The 21,554-nt window shown below is 36.6% G+C and overlaps 1 protein-coding gene across 3 annotated transcripts in view; it reads right to left on the minus strand.

Annotated features, from left to right (window-relative positions):
* LOC150092629 (uncharacterized) overlaps window positions 1–21,554 on the minus strand; it is a 117,834-nt gene that overhangs the window by 34,910 nt on the left and 61,370 nt on the right. For all 3 annotated transcript variants that reach the window (XM_090414693.1, XM_090414694.1, XM_090414692.1), the window contains one exon: window positions 12,395–12,506. In XM_090414693.1, the coding sequence (XP_090270819.1) occupies window positions 12,395–12,506 (112 nt within the window). The remainder of the gene's footprint in view (window positions 1–12,394; window positions 12,507–21,554) is intronic.

Consider the following 21,554-nt stretch of genomic DNA (forward strand, 5'->3'; position numbering starts at 1 on the left):
ACTTCACATCATCTGCAAACAACTGAATATCCCCCCCCGCAATCTATTGTCAATGTTGCTGATATAAAGGTTAAACAATGAAGGTCCCAGTACTGAGGCCTGTGGGACCCTAATCTTCTGCTTTCTTGATACCACTCTCTCATACACAATTCTCTGATAGTTATCACACAGCCAATCCCCAATCCAATTCACTAACCTGGCATCTAAACCCATATTCTGCAACTTAAATATCAGCTTATCATATGGCAGCCTGCCAAATGCCTTTGTAAAATAAAAATAAAAAATGGCAGTATATGCCTTTCCCTCATCAACCACTCTGGTTACTTTATTATAAAAGGCAATCAGATTACTAAAACATGTCCCTTAAGAAATCCATTCCGACTCTCACAGATAACATTATCCTCATCTGCTTAATGCTGTACATGATTCCTATTAATTTCTCTAAAATCTTAAGAACTACTGAAGAAATACAATACGAATCCAAACAATACAATACAAACTGATCCATAGTTTGATACTTCCATTCCATTACCACCCTTATGCAATGGCACTATCTTATCCTCCTTGGGTATTTTTTCTGTATTCAGACTCTCAATAAAAAGTCAAGTCAACAGAGCTATCAGTTTTCTTTAGCACATACTCTCAAAATGCATGGCAAAATCTCATCCAGTCCTAACTGTTCTGTTGCTTTATTGACATCCAGAGTATACTCAGTATTTGAAACGCACTCTCCTCTTGCACTTCTAAACCCCAAACCCTCTCCCATCCCTCTAGCATTAAAATTTACTTCTCCAGGATATAGGTGTTAAAGTGATCATTAAACGACACTATATCCTCTGCATCAGTTAATCTACTCTCATCTTTGTCTAACAATGTCATTATTCAACAATCATTCCTCCTAATACTAGCTACAACAAAAATAATTCCTTAAGATTTTCTTTGGAATCTCAGGGCCAATCTCTCTCACATTTAAGTTTTGACTTCCTTACCATACTAGTCACTCTCCTGGACTGAGTCTTATATTCTTCATGCATCTGCTCTCTATCCCTCTCCTTAAACCCTTCCATAATCTTTTCTTTTTTTTTTTTTTCACTTGCAGTTTTCATTTGATATCTTTTGTCATCCACTTGACACCAAACTGTGTTTTCTTTTTCACTCAAAGTACACCTGTTATTGCTGTTAATAGATATTTCTTCAATAGTTCCTCATCCTTCCAATCCTTCCATCCACAGAACTGCTCCAAGTCGATTACTATAATCACTTGTCTTATAATTTCATATAAAGTCCTTCCTTTTTGATACTCCTGCGTGTCTATTCATCCTCCAAGTCAAAACCACACGGTTACTCTCTCTCCAACTGTGGAAGGGATGTCATCTGAGTTACAACCAGATCCTCTGATGCTATGACCAAATCCAAAATTCTTGAATCTCTTGTTCCTTCTACTACTACATGTTATTATTATTGTATGGGCACCTCCATGGAGTCTGAAGACTCATTGTGGGAGACCCAAACCATCCACACAATCTATCATACCTCTCCTAGAATCCATTAACAGATAATGCACTTGAAACTGACTCTGGCAACCCATTCCACCCACTCAAAACTCTCCAAGAGCAAAATCTACTCCTCACACCCCTACTAACCATACATTTATTCAACTTCCAAGGATGACCTCTTGTTCTGGCCCTTCTAGCCAAGTGCTGAAACATTTCCCCATGCATCTATCATAATTAAGCGCCTCCGTAGCACAATTGGAAGAACGATGGTACGTTGCGCCCTCCGATTAGAAAAGGCCTAAGTTCGATTCTTGTCATGATGGGAGGAATCTTTATATGGAACTTTTCAATTGAAGGCGAGTTAGCTGATTTCATACCGAGGTAGCAGGGTTTTTTCGCCCGCATACAGACCAATCGGCCCTTCAGAACACACGCAATTTACAGACAAAAAAATACTAGCTGTGTTGGTGGTTGTGGGCAGTAGATGGCACTGATGTAGATGATTGGTAGTAGAGGTTCTGTGTAGTAGTGGAGAAGGAGAGTTGTACAGTAGGTGTCCTCCCGGGATGAGTCTTCGGACTCCTTCGAGGTGTCATGAATAATAATAAAACCCTTTAAGCAACTAAAATGTTTCTATCATATCCTCTCTTTTTATCCTGTCAACCGACTTCTGCAATCCACTCACCCTCAACCTATCTTCTCAGAAAACATTCCACAGACCACTCACCATCTTGGTCACTCGCCTCTGAATCTTCTCCACTGCTTCTACATTTCCCAAGAAACCCAGGAAACCAGACTTGAGCACAGTAATCCAGATGCCAACATAGCAAGGCCTAATAAAGGGGAATAACAACTGCTTTATCTCAACTTGTTAGTGTTTTGAATAGCCAAGCAATCTTATGGGCTACCTTAGCAACATGTCCTCTAACCTTTAACACTCTGTTTACCACCACTCTTAAGTGTTGCCTAAGACCAAGGGTTGAAATACATATTTGAAGACCAAATCATTTTTGATTCTTAGACAGTTATTCTGGAGTAAAATGAAATTTTTTTTGTAAATATATATCTATCCTACTGAAACAATTGATGCTTATGTTCTAGGATATCTATCTTTGAGGATTTAATCCAGAGGAGCAAATTTTTTTTTCTCCTAGTAAATCATTTCAGTGCAAAGCAAAATATTTCACTCTCAGAAAATAATGTTCCATCTGGAATAATAAACACAATTATATATACACACATACACATAACACAGATATGTTCGGCATATATCTTCTCTATAAATAAAAGTTTTATTTTATTTCCATCTTGTATTTCAATAAATTTAAATTATCAATATTCTTTTTCCTTGTTAATAGTTTAACAATAAAAAAAGAAGTACTATTTTAGCATAATTTTTTTCACTATCTTAATTCTTAAATTAATCCTGAATAGTCAACAAATACATGTATAAATTTATATATATATATATATATATATATATATATATATATATATGGGAGTGCTTAAGGGTCAAAGCTGTATAGCTGAGAGGAGACCTCCACATAGCCTTTAAAGGAATGCGGAGAACCGACCAGGGCTTCTGACTTAATGTCGTCCAATCCTCACCTTCTCATGGTGCACCCTGTTGAGTATCTACCCGGATACTGAACAAACGAAGATGGGCTGGCAATTTAGGATTTAGCTGACCAAATTGTATTCTTATTGGTTAAACCAAAATAAAAAATGATGGTACAACATGACAAAATTTCATGCCAGCTGGGGCGTCGCCCGGTTAAACAAGGCCCCCATTGTTTTCACCAGGGAACTAGGGTGAACAGCAAAAAGTCAGCTACTGGAACAAATCTGAAAACACACCCCAACTCAACATCACCAGAGTTAAAGATCGGTACTATCAATAAGAAGCCTGAATGGCAAAGAAATGGAGCTAGCTGAAACAAAAAAGACAAAAACTGGTGAGATCTTTCTGAGCAATAAATACAAAATGTTATATTCAGGCAATAACAATCAAGGAAAAGAAGGAGTAGCCATCAACACAAAATACAAGGCTAATCTTCTTGAATGGCAGGCAGTCTCAAGTAGAGTGATGTGGGCAAATATGAGAATGGGGAACTGGACAATGAGACTAATTTGTGCCTATGGTCCCACAGAAGGTTCTACTAAGGTAGAAGTGGAGGAATTTTTTGATGCTTTAGAAAAAGTAACTGACACAATTAAAAAGGAAAAGCAGTCCTTTTTGAGGATCTGAATAGCAGAGTAGGAAATGATTGTCAGACGTACAAAAATATTTTGGAAAAATTTGAGAAAAGAGCAAAGCAAAAGAGCAAAAAATAATGGCAAATACCTGTTGGATTTCTGCTCAGGACATGGACTGGTTATTACTAACACCATGTTCCAACATAAAAATGTGCACAAATTCACATGGAGAGAAGAGGCAAGGAATAAGAAGTGTCTCATTGACTATGTTATTGTTGATAATGATGTTTTCTTCCTGGTGCAGGACACCAGAGTGTACAGAGGATCTGAAATTGGAAGCGATCACTATTTAGTCTTGAGCAGTATAAAATTGAATTTCATATTGAAAAGAATAACATGAAAGAAAGTTTTAAAGTGAATAAAAGTTGAGCAGCTCTCAGATGTGAACTGTAGACTAAAATACACAAAGATTATTGAAGAAAAAATGAAAGAGTTTGAGAATAGGAACCAAACCTTGGAGATTCAGTGGCAAGCCTTGAAAAAAATCCTGATTGATTCAGCCAGAGAGGCATGTGGTGAGGTTGTCTGGAAGGATAGAAAAATCAGGACTCCATGGTGGACACAGGAAGTTAAAGAGGTAGTGAAGGAAAAGAAGAAAGCATATCAAAAGTTCCTGACAAATACAGAGACAAATGTAAGAAAGTGAAACACTGTGTAAAACTAGCTAAACAAAATTCATGGGAGGACTTTGGCAAGAACATAGAAAATAAATATCAAGAAGGTGGTAAGATATTCTGGAGGTTGTTAAAGAAGCTTAGGAATGGAGGAAAGAGTGCTGTAAAAGGAGTTAGAGATGATAAAGTTGACATGAAAACGGGAGAAAAGATATCCTTGAAGTATGGAGTAATTACTTTGAAAAACTGCTAAATGAAACAAGCAGTGATGACAGCACAGTGGTAAAAAAACACTGACCAGGCATGCAGTCAGGAATACATATCCATACTTCAAGTAGAAAAAGCCATCAAAGACTTGAAGTGTGGAAAGGCAGCAGGAGTAGATGATATTCGACCAGAAATGCTGAAGTATGGTGGTATAAGTCTTACAGTGGCTGCACTGCTTAGTACAGAAAGTCTGGACAGAGGGACGAATTCCCGATGGTTGGAGTAGAGATCTCATAGTACCCATATATAAAAAGGGAAATAAAATTAAATGTGAGAATTACAGAGGTATTTCCCTACTCAGTGTTCCTGGCAAGATCTATGCAAATATACTTAAGAAACAGTTGAGAAGAATTGTGGAAGAAAAGCTTGAAAAAGAACAAACTGGGTTGAGGCCAAATAGAGGCTGTCAGGATCAGATCTTCACTTGACAACAAATAGTGGAGAAAGCATGAGAATATAACAGAGATCTGTATTTAAGTTTTGTCGATCTGGAAATGGCATATGACAAGATGCCAAGAGAGAAGCTATTCAATATGCTACAGTTATATGGTGTCAATGGGGCATTATATCAAGAAATACTTTGTATTTGAGTTGTAAGTCGGCAGTTAGAATTGAAGGATGTACAGGAAGATGGTTTAATATTAAATCTGGTGTGAGACAAGGATGTACATTATCCCCTCTGTTATTCATTATCTATATGGATCACATTATGAAGGAAAGTGGTATTAAACATGATATCAAAATTGGAGATGTTAATGTCAGCTCTTTGCTTTATGCAGATGATATTATACTTCTGAATAAATCCACTACAAGTTTGCAAGATTCCCTGACTAAATTGAATAACTGTTGTAATAGATATGGTATGAAGGTCAGCATTAAAAAGACAAAGACAATGAAAATAAGTAGAATTGTTGAAAATGTCAACTGTGTTGTGAACGGGGAACCTGTGGAACAAGTAAAACATTTCAGCTACTTAGGCACAATTTTTACTAAAGATGGTAAATTAAATATAGAAATAGACAACAGAATCAACAAAGCTGGTATGGTAGGAAGTCAATTGAATAAATTCATATGGAATAAGAGAGAAATTAGTCGGAACACTAAATTAGCTGTATACAAGACAGTATTCAAACCAGTTTTAACTTATGGATCTGAGAGCTGGGTCAAAAGAAAACACTTGACCAAAGACTAGAGACCACAGATACGAGAGTCCTGAGAAAGATTAGAGGCGTGAACAGATGGCATCAATGGCAATATCATATTAAAAACGAGTATATTAGGAAAGAACTTGACACTGTTGGCATCCAGGAATGCATTAGCAGAGCTAATCTCAGGTGGTATGGTCACTTAAACAGAATGGGCAAGGAAAGATTAGCAAAACAAGTGTTCTCTGCCAGGTTGGCAGGAAAACGACCCAGAGGAAAATTGTAGATAGGAAGTTAGTAATGATGTAAATTTTTTATGTAGTACTATCATATCCTGTATGATAGTACTCTTCAGAATACATGTCAGGAATTTGATGATGATGATGATATATATATGTGTGTGTGTGTGTTTTCAGATGAAGCATTATTTTCTGAGAGTGAAATTTTTTGCTCTGACCGAGAAATATATCTTCACTCTTTTTGCACTCGCCAAGTACAACTGTCTAAACATCTCCTGCTCTTCATTCTCTATGTTCCCTGGCTTATAGCAACATCCAACTAAATATCCTGTCCTGCTTACCTCCACCTCACACCATATGTTCTCGAAATTATTAGTGCCACAGCCTTCCAAATCCTCCACTCTGACACTCATAACCTATCATAAGCAATACTCCATTTGCCCTTCCTATCCTACTGAAAAATGCTATACCCTGCTACCTCTGTTCCCGTCGGTATATCATCTTCCGTCAATCATGTTTCACTTATTTCAATAATCTTTGGAAAGGCTGACGCTATCAACACCACCAATTCTCCTTCTTTATTTGATATCCTAGCATTAATATAAATAATTAACAATGCATTGTCAGTGTTTCTATACGTGTTATTATTCCCTCCAGACTCCACTGGATTCTGTATTATACCACATGTTCCCCCTTCTCCCAAGTGACTATCCCCACAAGAGGATGCCCAATATCATACACCCTGATAATTCTAGTTTTCCTGAACTGACACTCTCACTTATTCAGAGAACAACCTTCTATCTAGATGCCTATATCCTTCTGCATTCAAATGCAAGCAGTCTCTCACATGCAGTTCTTTTTTGTCCTCAACTGCACTTTAAGCATCAACATAATCCAAGCCTCTCTTTTGATACGTTCTGGCTATCATACTACTTCTATTCGTTATTGATGTTGTTCTCCTCAGCCCTGCATTATTATACTTGGATAGCACACTGCCTCTGAAGTCATTCGTACCCACCATGACAATCATCTCATCCACTCTTTCACCTTGTTTAATTGCCATAGCCACACTGTTAATCCACCCTCCAGGCAAATGCTTCTCTGGCATTCTATCTTGCACTTCATGGATCATTGAATTTGCATATATCGTGCCTCCTACAACATTCCTCCATTGCTCATCTGCATCACTCACTTTCTGTCCGCTGATACTTTCTGTTCTTGTTCTCTCATTTATATGTCTTCTTGTCATCTCTCCATCCCTGGTTCCTGTACTGTCTTGCCTTCCTGTCATTCCCTCTTTTCCCTTATTCTGTCCCCATCTATCATTCCCATAACTCTCTCTAACTCCTAATCTCACTCCGCTCCTAATCTCTTCTTTCATGCTTCTTAACTCATTCCTTATACATTTCCCACTTTCTTTCAGTGCATCTCTCTCTCTCTCCAACCAACCTACTCTCATTCCACATTCATTCTCCTAATTAACACCATCATCCAAAATACATCATCTTTCAAATCTACCACACTCCCTAATTTTATATTCTTATTGACATGCTGCTTATTTTCCTCACTCTTGATCACACTACTCATCTCTCTCAGTCAGCATTTACTCATTTCTGATATAACACTGCTGAAGTCTGTTATGCTAATTTTGATATCACCAAGTTCTTCCCATTTTCTACATTTTAAGCAGATATACACTCTCCAGTCTCTCACTTGCCACATTTCCAACTTCCAGAATGTGAACATGCCACAAAATAACATAGTATGCCATAGTCCTTAAATGGTGGAGGACTTGGAATAACATGGTGGTAAACCGAATTGCAGCCTACTGCAATTATTCAAACACTGCACAAAGAATAGTAAAAACTATACTAAAATATTATGTTAAAGTACAAGCTATCCACAGACTATATGTTCTATCTAGCTTAGGCTTCCAGTAAATTTAAAGGGAAAAAACTCTAATTAATAAATTATAATGAAAATTTACTTTTTTTTTCACTGTCCCCTCATAGCATGTTTGACTATAACTTCACCCTCTGGCAGATTTTTATTTATTTATTTATTTTTTTACTTTGTTATATATTTTTTTGTTAGACAAGGTTTTTATTGTACAATATTACACAGATATATTACAGAGATTAGTCTGGAGTCCAATTTTCACTATTCACCTTGGTCCTTTTGGAGTAATGAAGAGAGTGCACCAATTCAGAGCTTATGCTTAATTTGATGATACTTCAGCGAATTTTGGGAATACTGCACTGTTATAGTGCATGTTGCAATTTAAGCCCAAACAGAATATATTCTGGATTTGCTAAGCCAGAAGCTGTCATCACATCTTCATTTGTTCAGTATCAACTGATATGTAGATGACCTGGTTATCTTTAATATTTAAGCAGTTCATCAGGGTGTTTCATCATCAATGTAAAATCAGAAGCTGAAGTGTAGAGAATACACTTCTGCTTCTTAAGTGTATTCTGGCGAGTGAGCAAGAGGTATATGAGGAGTTAGCTAGATGTAAATAAGGCAACAAGACTTGATATAGTATCACTATGCGTCTTAAGGGAAAGGTTCAGTCTTTTATATATTTGGGACAAATGTTTACAGACAGAGGCAATTCCCTTAAAGAAATAAAAAGAAGAATAGAGATAGCAAGAAAAGCCTTTACTGATATGAAAACTGTTCTAACATCCATAGACATTAATATAGACACAAGAAAAAGATTAATAAAATGCTATATCTGGTCAAGCCTTCTCTACAACAGTGAAACTTGGACTCTAAATAAAGAAGCAGAGAAAAAAATTAAAAGCTTTCAAAATGTGGACCATCAGAAGAATGTTGAAAATACCATGGACAGAGAAAATGAAAAACAAAGATGTTTTAAAGAAAGCAAAAATGAAAAGAACATTAATGAAAATAATTAAAGAGCAAAAACTTAAATATTTTGGACATCTAACTAGACAAGAAGGCATTCAGAAATTAATATTAGAAGGGAAATTGGATGGAAAACGTGGGCGAGGTAGATCCAGGAGAATGTGGGTTGAAGACATTAAGGACTGGACTGGCTTGAATTACCATAAATGTTCCAGAGCAGCAAAAGAAAGAAAAAGGTTCCGTGACATGGTTGCCAACCTCCTTCTAGGGGATGACACTTTAAGAAGAAGTGTGTGTGATGTGTATTCATTGCCAAGAGAAAATGGACTGTGGTATAAGAGTAGCAGTGGGGGATGGGGGGGTAGAGAGAGAGAGAGAGAGAGAAAAAGAGTGTCACAGATGTTTTACAAGCCAAAAATGTGAGACTTGTCAAAAGCGAGAGAATGAAGTAGCACAGGTTAGCACTGAAAGTTGTGAAACTGGAAGTACTGCAGTGAATGAAGTTCCAGATTTAAACAATGATAAAAGAAATGTGAAAGAGAGTACAAATGAGGTGATTGAAAGTAGCAGTAAACGTACACAAAAGTGGTGGTAGTTCAGAAGAACATAGAAGTACTGGAATAAAGAAATAACTCCCTTGGATGTAGTCCTTCACAGGACAAAACACAAGATTGAGCAGAAACAAGAGATTAGTCAAACTGAGAACAGAAAAAACAAAGAGATCTGAAGCCCAAAAGAAAATTGTAAGAATAAATGAGAGAAATAACACAAACAAATTTTTTACAATGATTCTATGATAAAGGGAGTACTTCATGAAAGTGCTACAAAATCTTGTTTCATTGGTGTGAAAATGATTAATTTTTTTTTTATTTAATGGTGTGAAAATGAATAATATTAGTAATGCTATCTATTAGAATGCAGAAAGGTGAAAGAATTGATTGTTATGGGCAACAACCGACTGATACGAGAACAAAGGTTGAAGAATTGGAGTTACTTAGTATACTGCAGAATCTGAATGCAAATACAGCTGTGGGATGGGATGGAATATCCACTCATGTTTTATGAGAATGTGCAGGCAAAGTTGACAGTGCTTTTGACCAGGCTATTTAATTTAAGTCTCTGCTCTGGCAAAGTCCCAGAGACTTAAAAAACGTGGAAGGAGGGTAAAATAATTTCTTTGCATAAAGGAGGATCTAAGTCTGTGGTAGCAAATTATAGATCAATCAATATTTCAGGAGTGGTGATAAAAGTATTGGAAAAGTTGGTCAAAAAAGAGAATTCAAGAATGGGTAGATAAGAATATGATACTCTATGAGGGGTAGCATGGCTTTGTTCTGAAGTTTAGAGGGCATATTGCTAAAGTAGCCAGGGTAGCTCAAAATATTACTTGGCTACTGAAGAACACTAATAAGTAGAGATAAAGCAGTTGTTATTCCTCTTTATAAGGCTTTGATATGTCCACATGTGGATTACTGTTCACAGGTTTGGTCACTTGAGCTTGGGGAAGTGGTGGAGAGGATTCAGAGGCGAGCAACCAAGATGGTGAGTGATCTATGGAATGCTTCCTATGAGGAGAGATTGAGGGTTTGTGGATTGCAAAAGTTGGTTGATATGCAAAAAAGGAACTGCATCAGTCCTTTAAGTAACATTAGGTTACTTAAAGGACTGATGCAGGGGAAATGCTTCAGCACTAGGCTAGAGGGAGCAGAACAAGAGCTCATTCCTGAAAGTTGGGTAAGAGTGTGGTTAAGCAAAGGCATCAGGATTAGATTTTTGGGCCTCCAACAATGAATCTTATGACGCCATGGAGGTGTCCATGCAATAATAATATCTATATCTAGAGTTGTAGTCAAGGTTGGAGAGGTTGGTGAGAGCTAGGATACAAAAATGGGTTGATAATGGTGATATTCTTTGTGCTTGTCAGTGTGGGTTTGTTAAAGAGAGATTTCTTTTACCAACTTGCTTATGTACTATAATAAAGTGATGAATGTATTGGACAAGGGAGATGCATATAGAGTGGTATACTTAGATTTTATAAAGGCTTTTGATAGACTGCTACACCATAATATGGTAACTAAAGTAAAACACATGGGACTGGATGACAGATGAGTGAGTTGGATAGGCAACTGGCTCTTAGATAGGTATCAGCAAGTTGTGTAAGGTGGGGGGGGCAGTATCTTGGAAGAGGAAAGTCATCACTAGTAGAGTGCCAGAGGGATCTGTCTTGGGACCAGTTATTTAATTTGTATATTAATGATACTGGGATGAGTTTAACTGGTGATATGCAACTGTTTTCAAGTAATGCAAAATTGGGACGAGTGATGAGGAATCAAGAAGATGTTGTGGCCTTACAGAAGGACTTGAATATATTATATGAGTGGGTAACAGTATGAAATTGTCAGTTCAATGTTGCAAAGTGTGAGTTTCTGAAATTTGGTACAATATAAAATAATGGGATGCAAAGAAAGTTGAAGAGACACCTTGGAGTGATGATGGACAAAGATCTGAAGTTAAGAGGTCACACTGCACAAATTGTGAAGTCATCACATCAGATTACAGCAATGATGCAGAGGACCTTAACATGCTGAAATAGGGAAGTTCTGGTTCCATTGTATAAGGCCTTGGTCAGGCCTCATATGAATTACTATGTACAGATCTGGTATCCTGGTTTTCATGATGAGAGCATACTGGAAAGGGTCCAGAGAAAACTGACTAAGGTAGTCACTGATGTTTGGGATATGAAGACAGACTGAGTGAATGCAATTCACTCAGTCTATGCAAAGCCTTATGAATAGGAGGAAGAGAGGGGGGTGAAAATGATGGAGACATAAGTTGGTAAAGGATTGTTACAAAGTTGATGAACAAAAAATTTTTCATAGAATGGAGGAAGGGACTAGAAAAAGGTGATATTCCTGGAAGCTGTATAAGGAGGGTGTGAGCAGGGCCATGAGGAGCAGGTTGTTTACATGGAGAGTAGCTGGTGAATAGAATGCATTGCCCAACATTGTGATGCATTTTCGACTTCATGGAGGTCTAATGTTAATAATAATAAATAATAATAATACGTAAAACTGGTAGTATTGTTGGAGTCAAAATAATTTCAGGTTCATATTTATGAAAATCTTTTTCAGGTAATTTTGAAATTTGTTCTGCAAGACTATTTTGATACCACAATATTAAATGATGGTACAACATGACAGAATACTATTTTGATAGCAGAAATCTGATGGAGACATTATCAAGCTTCTGAAGAAAAAAAGAATTTCTTGACTATACTACTACTACAGTCTGCATATCCTATAAATAGTGTGAATCTGATCACTACACAGTTCGTTGGAGTACCTTAAAAATTGCTTGTAGTAGTATTCTGTTTCAAAGCAGAAATTATCTGCAAATGCATTCCAAAATTTTAAATAAACTGCAAACACAGCTTTAATTAAAAAATGTTAAAAATAAGATAACGCAGCAAATATATAACATTTTTCAAATATACTAACATGACTTACTGTCTAGCTTAAGGGCATTTACAATAACTTGCATTCTGGCTGCTGCATTACTGTCATCAATGTCCAGTAGATCAGACAGCTCTGGTGCAGCCCAAGATCTGCTGTGAGATTCCTGTAAAGAAACTATTTTATATTTTTAAAGATATATAATACATAATTATGAACTGCAATCAGCTGTTAGCTTCTTCAATCCCATTAATGTAGAAATTCATTAACAGTCCTTTCAGAGAACCTTTTATCTTACAACTGTGAGCATGGATTTTCTTGATATTCTATGTATTTCACTCACATTTGGGCAACTAGAAAAGTTGGGTAAAACTGGGAGTTGATTATAATGATAACTAATATTTAAGGAATTGACAGCGTATACTAGAAATATAAATTAAATAAACTTTAATATATACTTTCCGATATTTCGGCAAACGTCACGTTGCCATCTTTTTGGGAACTTAATACAAAGACACGTGCACACAAGTACTACATAACAGCAAATGAGAACTGAAGCTAGGAAGCTAACGTTTTCCTAAAGTCCTGGTGGTGCCCTCTGGCAGGCTATATTGGTGGTTCTTGGCCTTTGGGCTGAAGTTCTTCTGATAATTTTTTCCCAAATTTGGGGCAGTCTCATGCATCTAAATTTGTTGAGGTTTGGCATGTTCCTAAGGGCTGAGGCTGATTCCATGAATAATCTTTCATACTTGAACTTGCTGGGGTGTATAACTGTGGCTTTCTTCCATCTTATTCTGTGGCGAGTATCCAGAGCGTGGTCTGCAAGCCCAGAGTGGCTGTACTGGTGAAATCGGATGTAATCCTTGTGTTCTGAGATTCTGATATTTGCTGTCCTGCCTGTTTGGCCAAAGTAAGACAATTTACAGCTGCAAGGGACCTGGTACACACGGTCTAGGGGAAGTGGTGTTTTCAGGTGTATAACAGGTGTTTTCCCAAATTTGGGGCATGAGACTGCCCCAAATTTGGGAAACAATACACCAGGACTTTAGGAAAACGTTAGCTTCCTAGCTTCAGTTCTCATTTGGTTATATGTAGTACTTGTGTGCACGTGTCTTTGTATTAAGTTCCCAAGAAGATGGCAACGTGAAGTTTGCCGAAATATCGGAAAGTATATATTAAAGTTTATTTAATTTATATTTCTAGTATACGCTGTCAATTCCTTAAATATTAGTTATCATGGGAGTTGATTATAAATAAATTATACATACAAGAAATTGTATTCTTGTTTTAATCCTTCACTCAAGTGAGAGGTTTAACAAAAGTTTGCACATGAAGAATTTTTATGACTAAATGGCAGTTGACTTTTTATATACAGAAAGAAAACACAATGGGATTTTTTTTAACATATTGATGCAGTCTCATCATTATTTTATGTTTTTTTATTTTATTTATCTTATTCTATCATGTCTGCATCTTATGATCTACAGATATCATATTACAAGAAGAATTCATCAAATATACATTTCTTCCCAATTGTCATCATGGTCACCTCATAAAGAACTATAGTCATCATTTCTGTCTCCTCTGAAGTAGAAAATTTTTAAATTAAGATCTCAAAAACTTAAAACAGATCTTCTTAAATCAAATATACTCGTAATAGCAATAAATATTATAAATACCTTAGTAAAAAACAATGCAGCTGCCTTCAAAACAAAGAAACTTTATCTTTCAAAGCATTAAAGTTTCCCTATTTTCATAACATCTTTAACATGTTCGCTGCCATGCTACTCGGCATAGTTTGTTACCGTACACCAAGCATTTTCACTTCTTCAAGTTCAGTATGGGTAATCTCGTTGCCGGTAAGCTTCATACGAGTATATTCGTAGTTGGCTAGTGAGGCTTATATACCATCTACGAGTATACACACTTTCGCTGCTAGCTCCACACGCCAAGCATTTGCACTTCTTCAAGGTCAGTACAGTAATCTTGTTGCCGGCAGTAAGCATCATATGAGTATATTCGTAGTTGGCTTGTGATGCCCATATACCAACTACGAGTATACTCGTAGTTAGCAGCAAAGTGTTAAACACGTGAACTACAATGTCGTATTTACAATCTACCAGAAAAGAGCATATCTTTTCAGAATTCCAATTAAGCAAATGAAAAATGACATACTAGATTTATACAGTGTGGTTTACAGCTTTCACTGCTAACCTTGCTGCAATTCTGTATTTGCTGGATTAACTATTAGATGAGCACAGTCCCAATTATATGAACACTTTAGAGAGATTGCAATATCCCAATTTCTGACTACCTAAATAAAATCACTTAAAGAAAATACCAACTACTGAAATTGCTTCATATGTTACACAAAATAAACACATACCAAGAATTGAAAACATATTTATACCTCGTTTTCAACATAATGAATAAAACTATGCATTGCAGAAACTCTGGAAATCAGAACGGGCTACTAAGACTATAAAGGTCTACAGACTTTATGTTAAATCAGCTAACTGGTAATTAAATCAAATAACATTTCATCTCTCATCAACAGCTGTTGTAACTATTATAAAAGACAATCTGATTACTGAAAGAAGAGCACTCTTTAACTAATACATGCTGATCCTCAGATAATAAATAGTTTTAATGAAATAAAAATGGAATTTAATAAAATAAAAAACTTTCACAGCTTACACATGATGTCCATGTAATGTTGGATGAATTACACTGGACAACAAAATTTTACAAAATTCATAATTTCCAAATTAATTCAGTCATTTCTTTAAAAATAACTTAACATGATAACCACAGTAATTGACTTTAATGAAATAAAGGTACAAATATTTCATACCGAAATTAACAGTACATCATCAGTGTAGAACAAATAGTTGAAAGGAATGGAATACAAAGTACAGAAAAGTCGGTGAATTACCAATTAAAATTGTTGCCACGTGCTAGAAAATTAATATTAATAAAATATTATTAAATAATTCTTAAAAACTATTTCTTTGAGTTACATAAGATAAGAATCTCCCAAACTTTTGGGAGAGAGAGACAATCATTTCGATTCAAATTTGGCCGATGTAAAAGGGTTTCGCAACTTTCTTTGAAAAGGCATTCATATTTAAACTTACATCTGTGGAGAAGACAAGCTTTATCCCACTGGATATTATGTTTGGCGTCAGACCAGACTTTTGAGGTTTCATGTATTCGATATAATACTGATGTTCCTTCATTCTTCATTCAAAGGATGTTAAATTACATTCACATGGTATCTGGTAAACTCCAGCTAATGATAGAGGTGCCAGTTTGTATTTTGTAGATGGTAACAAGTGAGAATTTTGTTAATAGGAAAATATGTGGGAATGAGATGATACTTCTTCAAAATTCTGCCAATAGGGTCTGAGATGCCTGAAATATAAGGGATTGGAACCCTGCGGTCTGCTGAAGAAACCTGAGGTGTTGGAACATAAGAATCAATTATCTGATGGATTTGATTAGGGTTGTAACCATTAAATTCTATTAACTTTTTTTATAGTGAAAAGTTCTTGTTGTAAGCTTGAGGGAGAGGAGCACATTTTATGTGCTTTATTAATTAAAGACTTGATAACACCAATTTTTTGAGAGGTATGATGAACAAACTTTTGATGGATGTATCTTCCAGTAAAGGTAGGTTTCGATAGATACTGGATGATAAAGTACCAGAGGATGTGCATGTAAGGAGGATGTCCAAGAATAGTAAACTACCATCCTTTTCTTTTTCCATGGTGAACTGAATGCATGGGTGAAGACTATTAATCTGTTGTAGGAATGTAGTAAGTTCCTGTTCAGTACACGCCAAATAGCAAAGACATCATCAACATAACGAAACCAAATAGAGGATTGGGGATGGATGGATGAGAACAAGGTGTCTTCCAGATGGAAGACACATTTTTTATTTCATTAAAGTCAATTACTGTGGTTATCGTGTTAAGTTATTTTTAAAGTTATGCCATGGGTACCTTTAAAGATTAGTCATTTCTTATAGACTTCGAGGTACTGATCACGAATATGTCAATGAAAATGCAAAATTGGCTAGGGCTACAATTTGCTCTGGAAATCAGAACTGGCCACTAAGGCTATAAATGTCTACAGACCTTTAGACCTTCTGTTAAATCAGCTAACTGGCAATTAAATCCAATAAAATTCCTTACCAACAGCTGTTGTGACTATTATAAAAGGAAATCTGATTACTGAAAGAAGAGCACTCTTTAACTAATACATGCTGATCCTCAGATAATAAATAGTTTTAATGAAATAAAAATGGAATTTAATAAAATAAAAAAACTTTCACAGCTTACACATGATATCCATGTAATGTTGAATGAATTACTGACAACAAAATTTTACAAAAGTCATGCCTCCCAGATTAATTTAGTCATTTCTTTAAAAATAACTTAACATGATAACCACAGTAATTGACTTTAATGAAATGAAATTCAAGGTGCTGAACATGAATATGACAATGAAAATGCAAATTTGGCTACAGTTTATGAGAGATCCATAATAGTTTCTTATATAATAGAGTAATACGTACTTATCACAAATACCGGTAAATGTCCACTTCTACATCTGACGTCCTTTGCCTGTCACTTGTACAGCTGCTCAGGATCACCTCTGGCAAGCTTCCAACAGTAGTCGGTCAACATGGAAGTGAACCACTTTCGCTGGTATCGTTTCTCCATTGTTGCAACAGTACTGTTTCCTGACAGCGTGTCTGAATGGAATGGATGGAAGCTGGTTTCCATTATGCAGAAACACCACCTTTTGACAAGTCTATGAATAGTCGCCATTCGTGCAGGTCATGTTTGATTTGAAGGGCCATGTGCATAGTAGAAGGCCATGTACATCAGGCCATGTACATAGTAGAAGAACCCAAGGTCATCTTTCTTTCAGAAGTATGGGCTCAAACTTCTCATGATGAGTGCAAAATGAAGTCACTCGGACATTTTTTAAGGTTCCATTGTAGAAGTCTTGATCTCAGTAACTCCACTTTGGCCTTGCAGCTCAAGATCATTCAGTTCTTCTTGTGTGAGAATGTGTGGTGCAGATGATGCACCATGGCCAACATATGGATCATCATTAGATGCTGAAAGCTCAGGAGAACCCGACATCGGTTTGCCTCCATCCTTATCATCCTCTGAATCAATGAAAAATTCTTTTGGAGGTTCAGGAACAGGAAGTTCTTCACTGTTAGTCAGAGAGCAGATGGTATATTCGGGTACGCTATTGTCCACTCTTTTTCCTTGTGATAACCTCCTGAAACAGATGGTACCATGCAGAAGTAGCAGTCATTTGCATGCTTGCTTGGCTCCCTCCAAACCATAAGAATACCAAATGGCATTGACACTTTACTGCCTTTCACTTTTGAAAGATTTCTAGCACACGTATCACAGCATATGTATGGGGCCCAGGCCTTGTTCTGGTCCCCGATCTTACATCCGAAATAAAGCTGATACACCTTTTCACTAACAAAGTGATGGCCTTTTTCTGGCTTGCAAATGTCACTTCTCCACAAATGTAGCAAAAGTTATTTGCACTATTAACACAAGTATGAGGCATCACTACTGCTGGATTTATACAGCAGGGATCATTTCTGTAGTATTTATGATGCAGGAGTAAATGGGAGTGTAGCCCAGGAAGTCGCACAAACACTTGCTCACCCCTATGATTGCATCTTATGACAGCAATGTCATGATTCAAATGAATTGCATCAGGCAATGATGCAATAGCTCCTGGGGGGCAGTGTTGATTAGCTGATGCAATATGTTGCAATCAGGAGATTGAGATATAGCATTGCCAAATGATACCTATACCCCATGTGGTGACCAGGGTTAAAGAATAGTCCCAATGTAGTCCATGCATGTCGTAAAAGGCAACTAAAATGGGTATCCAGTACCCGGGGGTATAGTCGGGTTCCTTCTTGTAAGGTTGGGCGCAGGGCTAACAACCCTGTCCTGTAAAAACTCATTTGTTAAGAAAGTTAAAAGGAAAATTAGCCAGACAGACTTTGCGGGATAACAGAAAAAGGATTATGAATATTGGTTTGGAAGCTGGAATGTCTTGAGCCTGAACAGACCAGGAACATTGAAGAGAGTGTGTGAGGAACTACAGAGATATAGAGTACGGATAACAGCATTGCAGGAGGTGAGATGGAAAGGAAGTGGCATATTTGATACCAGAACACATACTATTTTTTACAGTGGAGGAGATCAAAAAGCCTTTGGCACTGCATTTTTGGTTAATAAAAAATGGAAACACTTGGTTCTTGATTTTAGACCAGTAAATGAACGACTTTGTGTACTGAGAATAAAGTTTAAGATATTCAATATTTCACTTATATGTGCACATGCACCAACTGAGGACTCTTGTGAAGAAGACAAAATAAATTTCTATGAATTATTGGAGACGATACATGATCAGGTACTGAAACATGATGTAAAAATGGCTCTAGGAGACATGAATGCCAAAATAGGAAAGGAAGAGACCTTCCGACCAACAATTAGAAGAGCTAGCGCACACGAAAAAAGTAATGAAAATGGCATGAGACTAATCGATTTTGCAAGTATCAAAAATATGATCATATGTACAACCTGTTTTCCACATAAAAAAGTACATAAAGTTACCTGGAGATCGGCAGATGGAATAACGGACGACATGCGACAGATATCATTGATGCAAGAAGTTTTAGAGGAGCGGATTGTGATACGGATCATTACTTGTTAAGAATTAAATATAAACAAAGGATAAAAATTAATAAAGTAGGTAGAGGAAAGAGAACACCAAGATATGATGTCCAAAAATTAAAAGATGGAAAAATCAGACAAAAATATATTGAAAGATTGAGAGCAGAAATAAATGAAGAAAATGAGGATGAACATATAAATAATATGACAATAGATAAAAAATGGGAAGGGATCAAGAATAAAATTACTAAAGTGGCTGAAGAAGTCCTGGGATTCAGAAATAATGATAAAAGAAATGAATGGTATGATTTGGAATGTAGAAAATGTGTTGAAGACAGAAATACAGCTTGTCTAAAGATGCTTGGACGAAAAACTCGAACAAATGAGAATGAATATAGAGAAAAACGAAAACAAGCCAAAAAGATGTGTAGAAGAAAGAAACGTGAATGGGAAAAGGCAAGGCTAAATGAAATTGAGATTTTGAAGAATATAGGACAAATTAAGAAAATATATAATAAGATAAAGGAAATTAAAGGCAGATTTCAACCCAGAACAACTTTCTGCAGAGACCATGAGGGGAACTTGCTCAGTGGAAAGGAGGACATTTTGAAAAGGTAGGCAGAATATTTTGAAGATCTCCTTCAGGACAAAGCAAGCTTGGAAAATAACGTTCCAGAAGAAGATGAGTTTAACGAACCCCTGGCAAGTATGGGAAAAGCTGAGACAGAGGAAGCACCAGAATTAAACCTGATTCGTCAGCTATGCCGCCCTGAGCCCGGATAAAATTTGGGGGGATTGAGATGGTGCCATACTTCCCTGTAAAAAGGGCCTCACGGCTGTTGTATCAACATATGCCAAGTAACTAACTACTTTCACATAAATTTCTTTTTCCTTGATACTTCAGCATTCTATTCATCCTCTGAGTCAAAATTCTGTGGTCACTCTCAATCCAACGGGGTAAGGATGACATCTCAGTTACAATATATTCTCTGATCCTTGGAAAAAAAAAACTCTTGATCCTCTTGTTCCCTCTATTAAATGTTGCTTAGGATATCTGTTCCGTCACTCTCTGTGTTCCCTAGTGACAGGAAGGAAATATCCCACTAAATATCTTGTCCTGCCCACTTCCACCTCACACCATACACTTTCAAAACCATTAGTGCCATTTCCTTCCAGAAAATGTGTCCACTGGTTCCTTTGCAAAGACGCTTGTCTTTGTCTTTGCAAAGGACCTTTTTTTGTCTTTGCATGGAAAGACAAAAAAAGCAAGTTTTTTGTCTTTCCATGCTTTTTTACGCATCCAAATGATAATCGTATGATCACCCAAAGATAAGGCTGACCTCGAGGAATCATTAATTCTTCTTCAACTCTTGCATAAATGAGGCAATTACTTCCTGTTATATCAAGCTCACTGCATCCTTCTCTGGTCTTTTCTGAAAAATCAGAAGCATCATGATTAGTCTGGATATTAACAAGTCTTCTGTTCTAGTGATAACCTCCACTTATGTGCTCAGAATTTTTGCTTCATAATTAACTCATCTATATCCCACATAAGTAGTCATATTTACTGGACAACCACCCATAACAAAAACGAAAACTTATATCCAGTTCCTCCCTAAAAAGACAACCAACTTAACATCTATAAACATTCAAATATATTTTTTTGCAAGTTCCTTTTGAAGATGGCAACGTGACGTTGCCAAAATATCGGAAATATTTATTAAAGAGTAATTTAATTTATATTCGTATCTATGTTGTTCAATTCCTTAAGTGAATTAATAATGCATAACCAACGTATAAGCCTGTCTACGAGAATTATCATCATCCATGGAGATGCTATCGCACTGAAGGTTTGCCAATATGGTAAAATGAAGTTGAAGTTGTCTAAACAATTAAATCGTTTAACTTTCCTAAAATGCTGCGGGGATAATCAGGTAATCCCGAACTGTGTAAAATTCAAGCACCGTTTCGTTTCACAAAAAGCTCTCCGTATATGTAACTGCGCCAGCTACGTGTTGCTTCACGAACAAATCACCGCCACGCTGTTTCTCTTAGCGGACATTAACGAAACTATTCGTGCTTTCAAAGAAGAGCTTTCGTGCACTTTAAATCACGAGCTTTGGTCAATTTTACATGACGTCTCGTGTACCACTGCAGACAAAGAATTTGAAAAAATATACGAGGCTGACAGATGAAAAAATTCGAAAAATTAAAAAATAACTCTATCGTCAATCCAAAACTTCCTACCAAAATCGTAATCAACCTTTCTTCAGTCACCCTGAAGCAATCAGCGCACTTTCGCATGGCCGCAACTTAGCCATTGCTCCCAGAAAAATACCCAGTGAGGATATTATGATCTAGATCGAACGTGGAATCCGCCACCTTCCACATCAAATAGCCAACAGTGTAAGACTGAATGTAGCTTGTGTCCTCTCCAAAGCAAGACCACCAAAAACCAACATACCCAACAAGGAATATAAAGCTCT

Source organism: Typopeltis vanoorti, chromosome 25, assembly GCF_054136105.1.
Source record: "Typopeltis vanoorti isolate ZY-2024b chromosome 25, IOZ_Tvanoo_1.0, whole genome shotgun sequence".
Taxonomy (NCBI): Eukaryota; Metazoa; Arthropoda; class Arachnida; order Uropygi; family Thelyphonidae; genus Typopeltis; species Typopeltis vanoorti.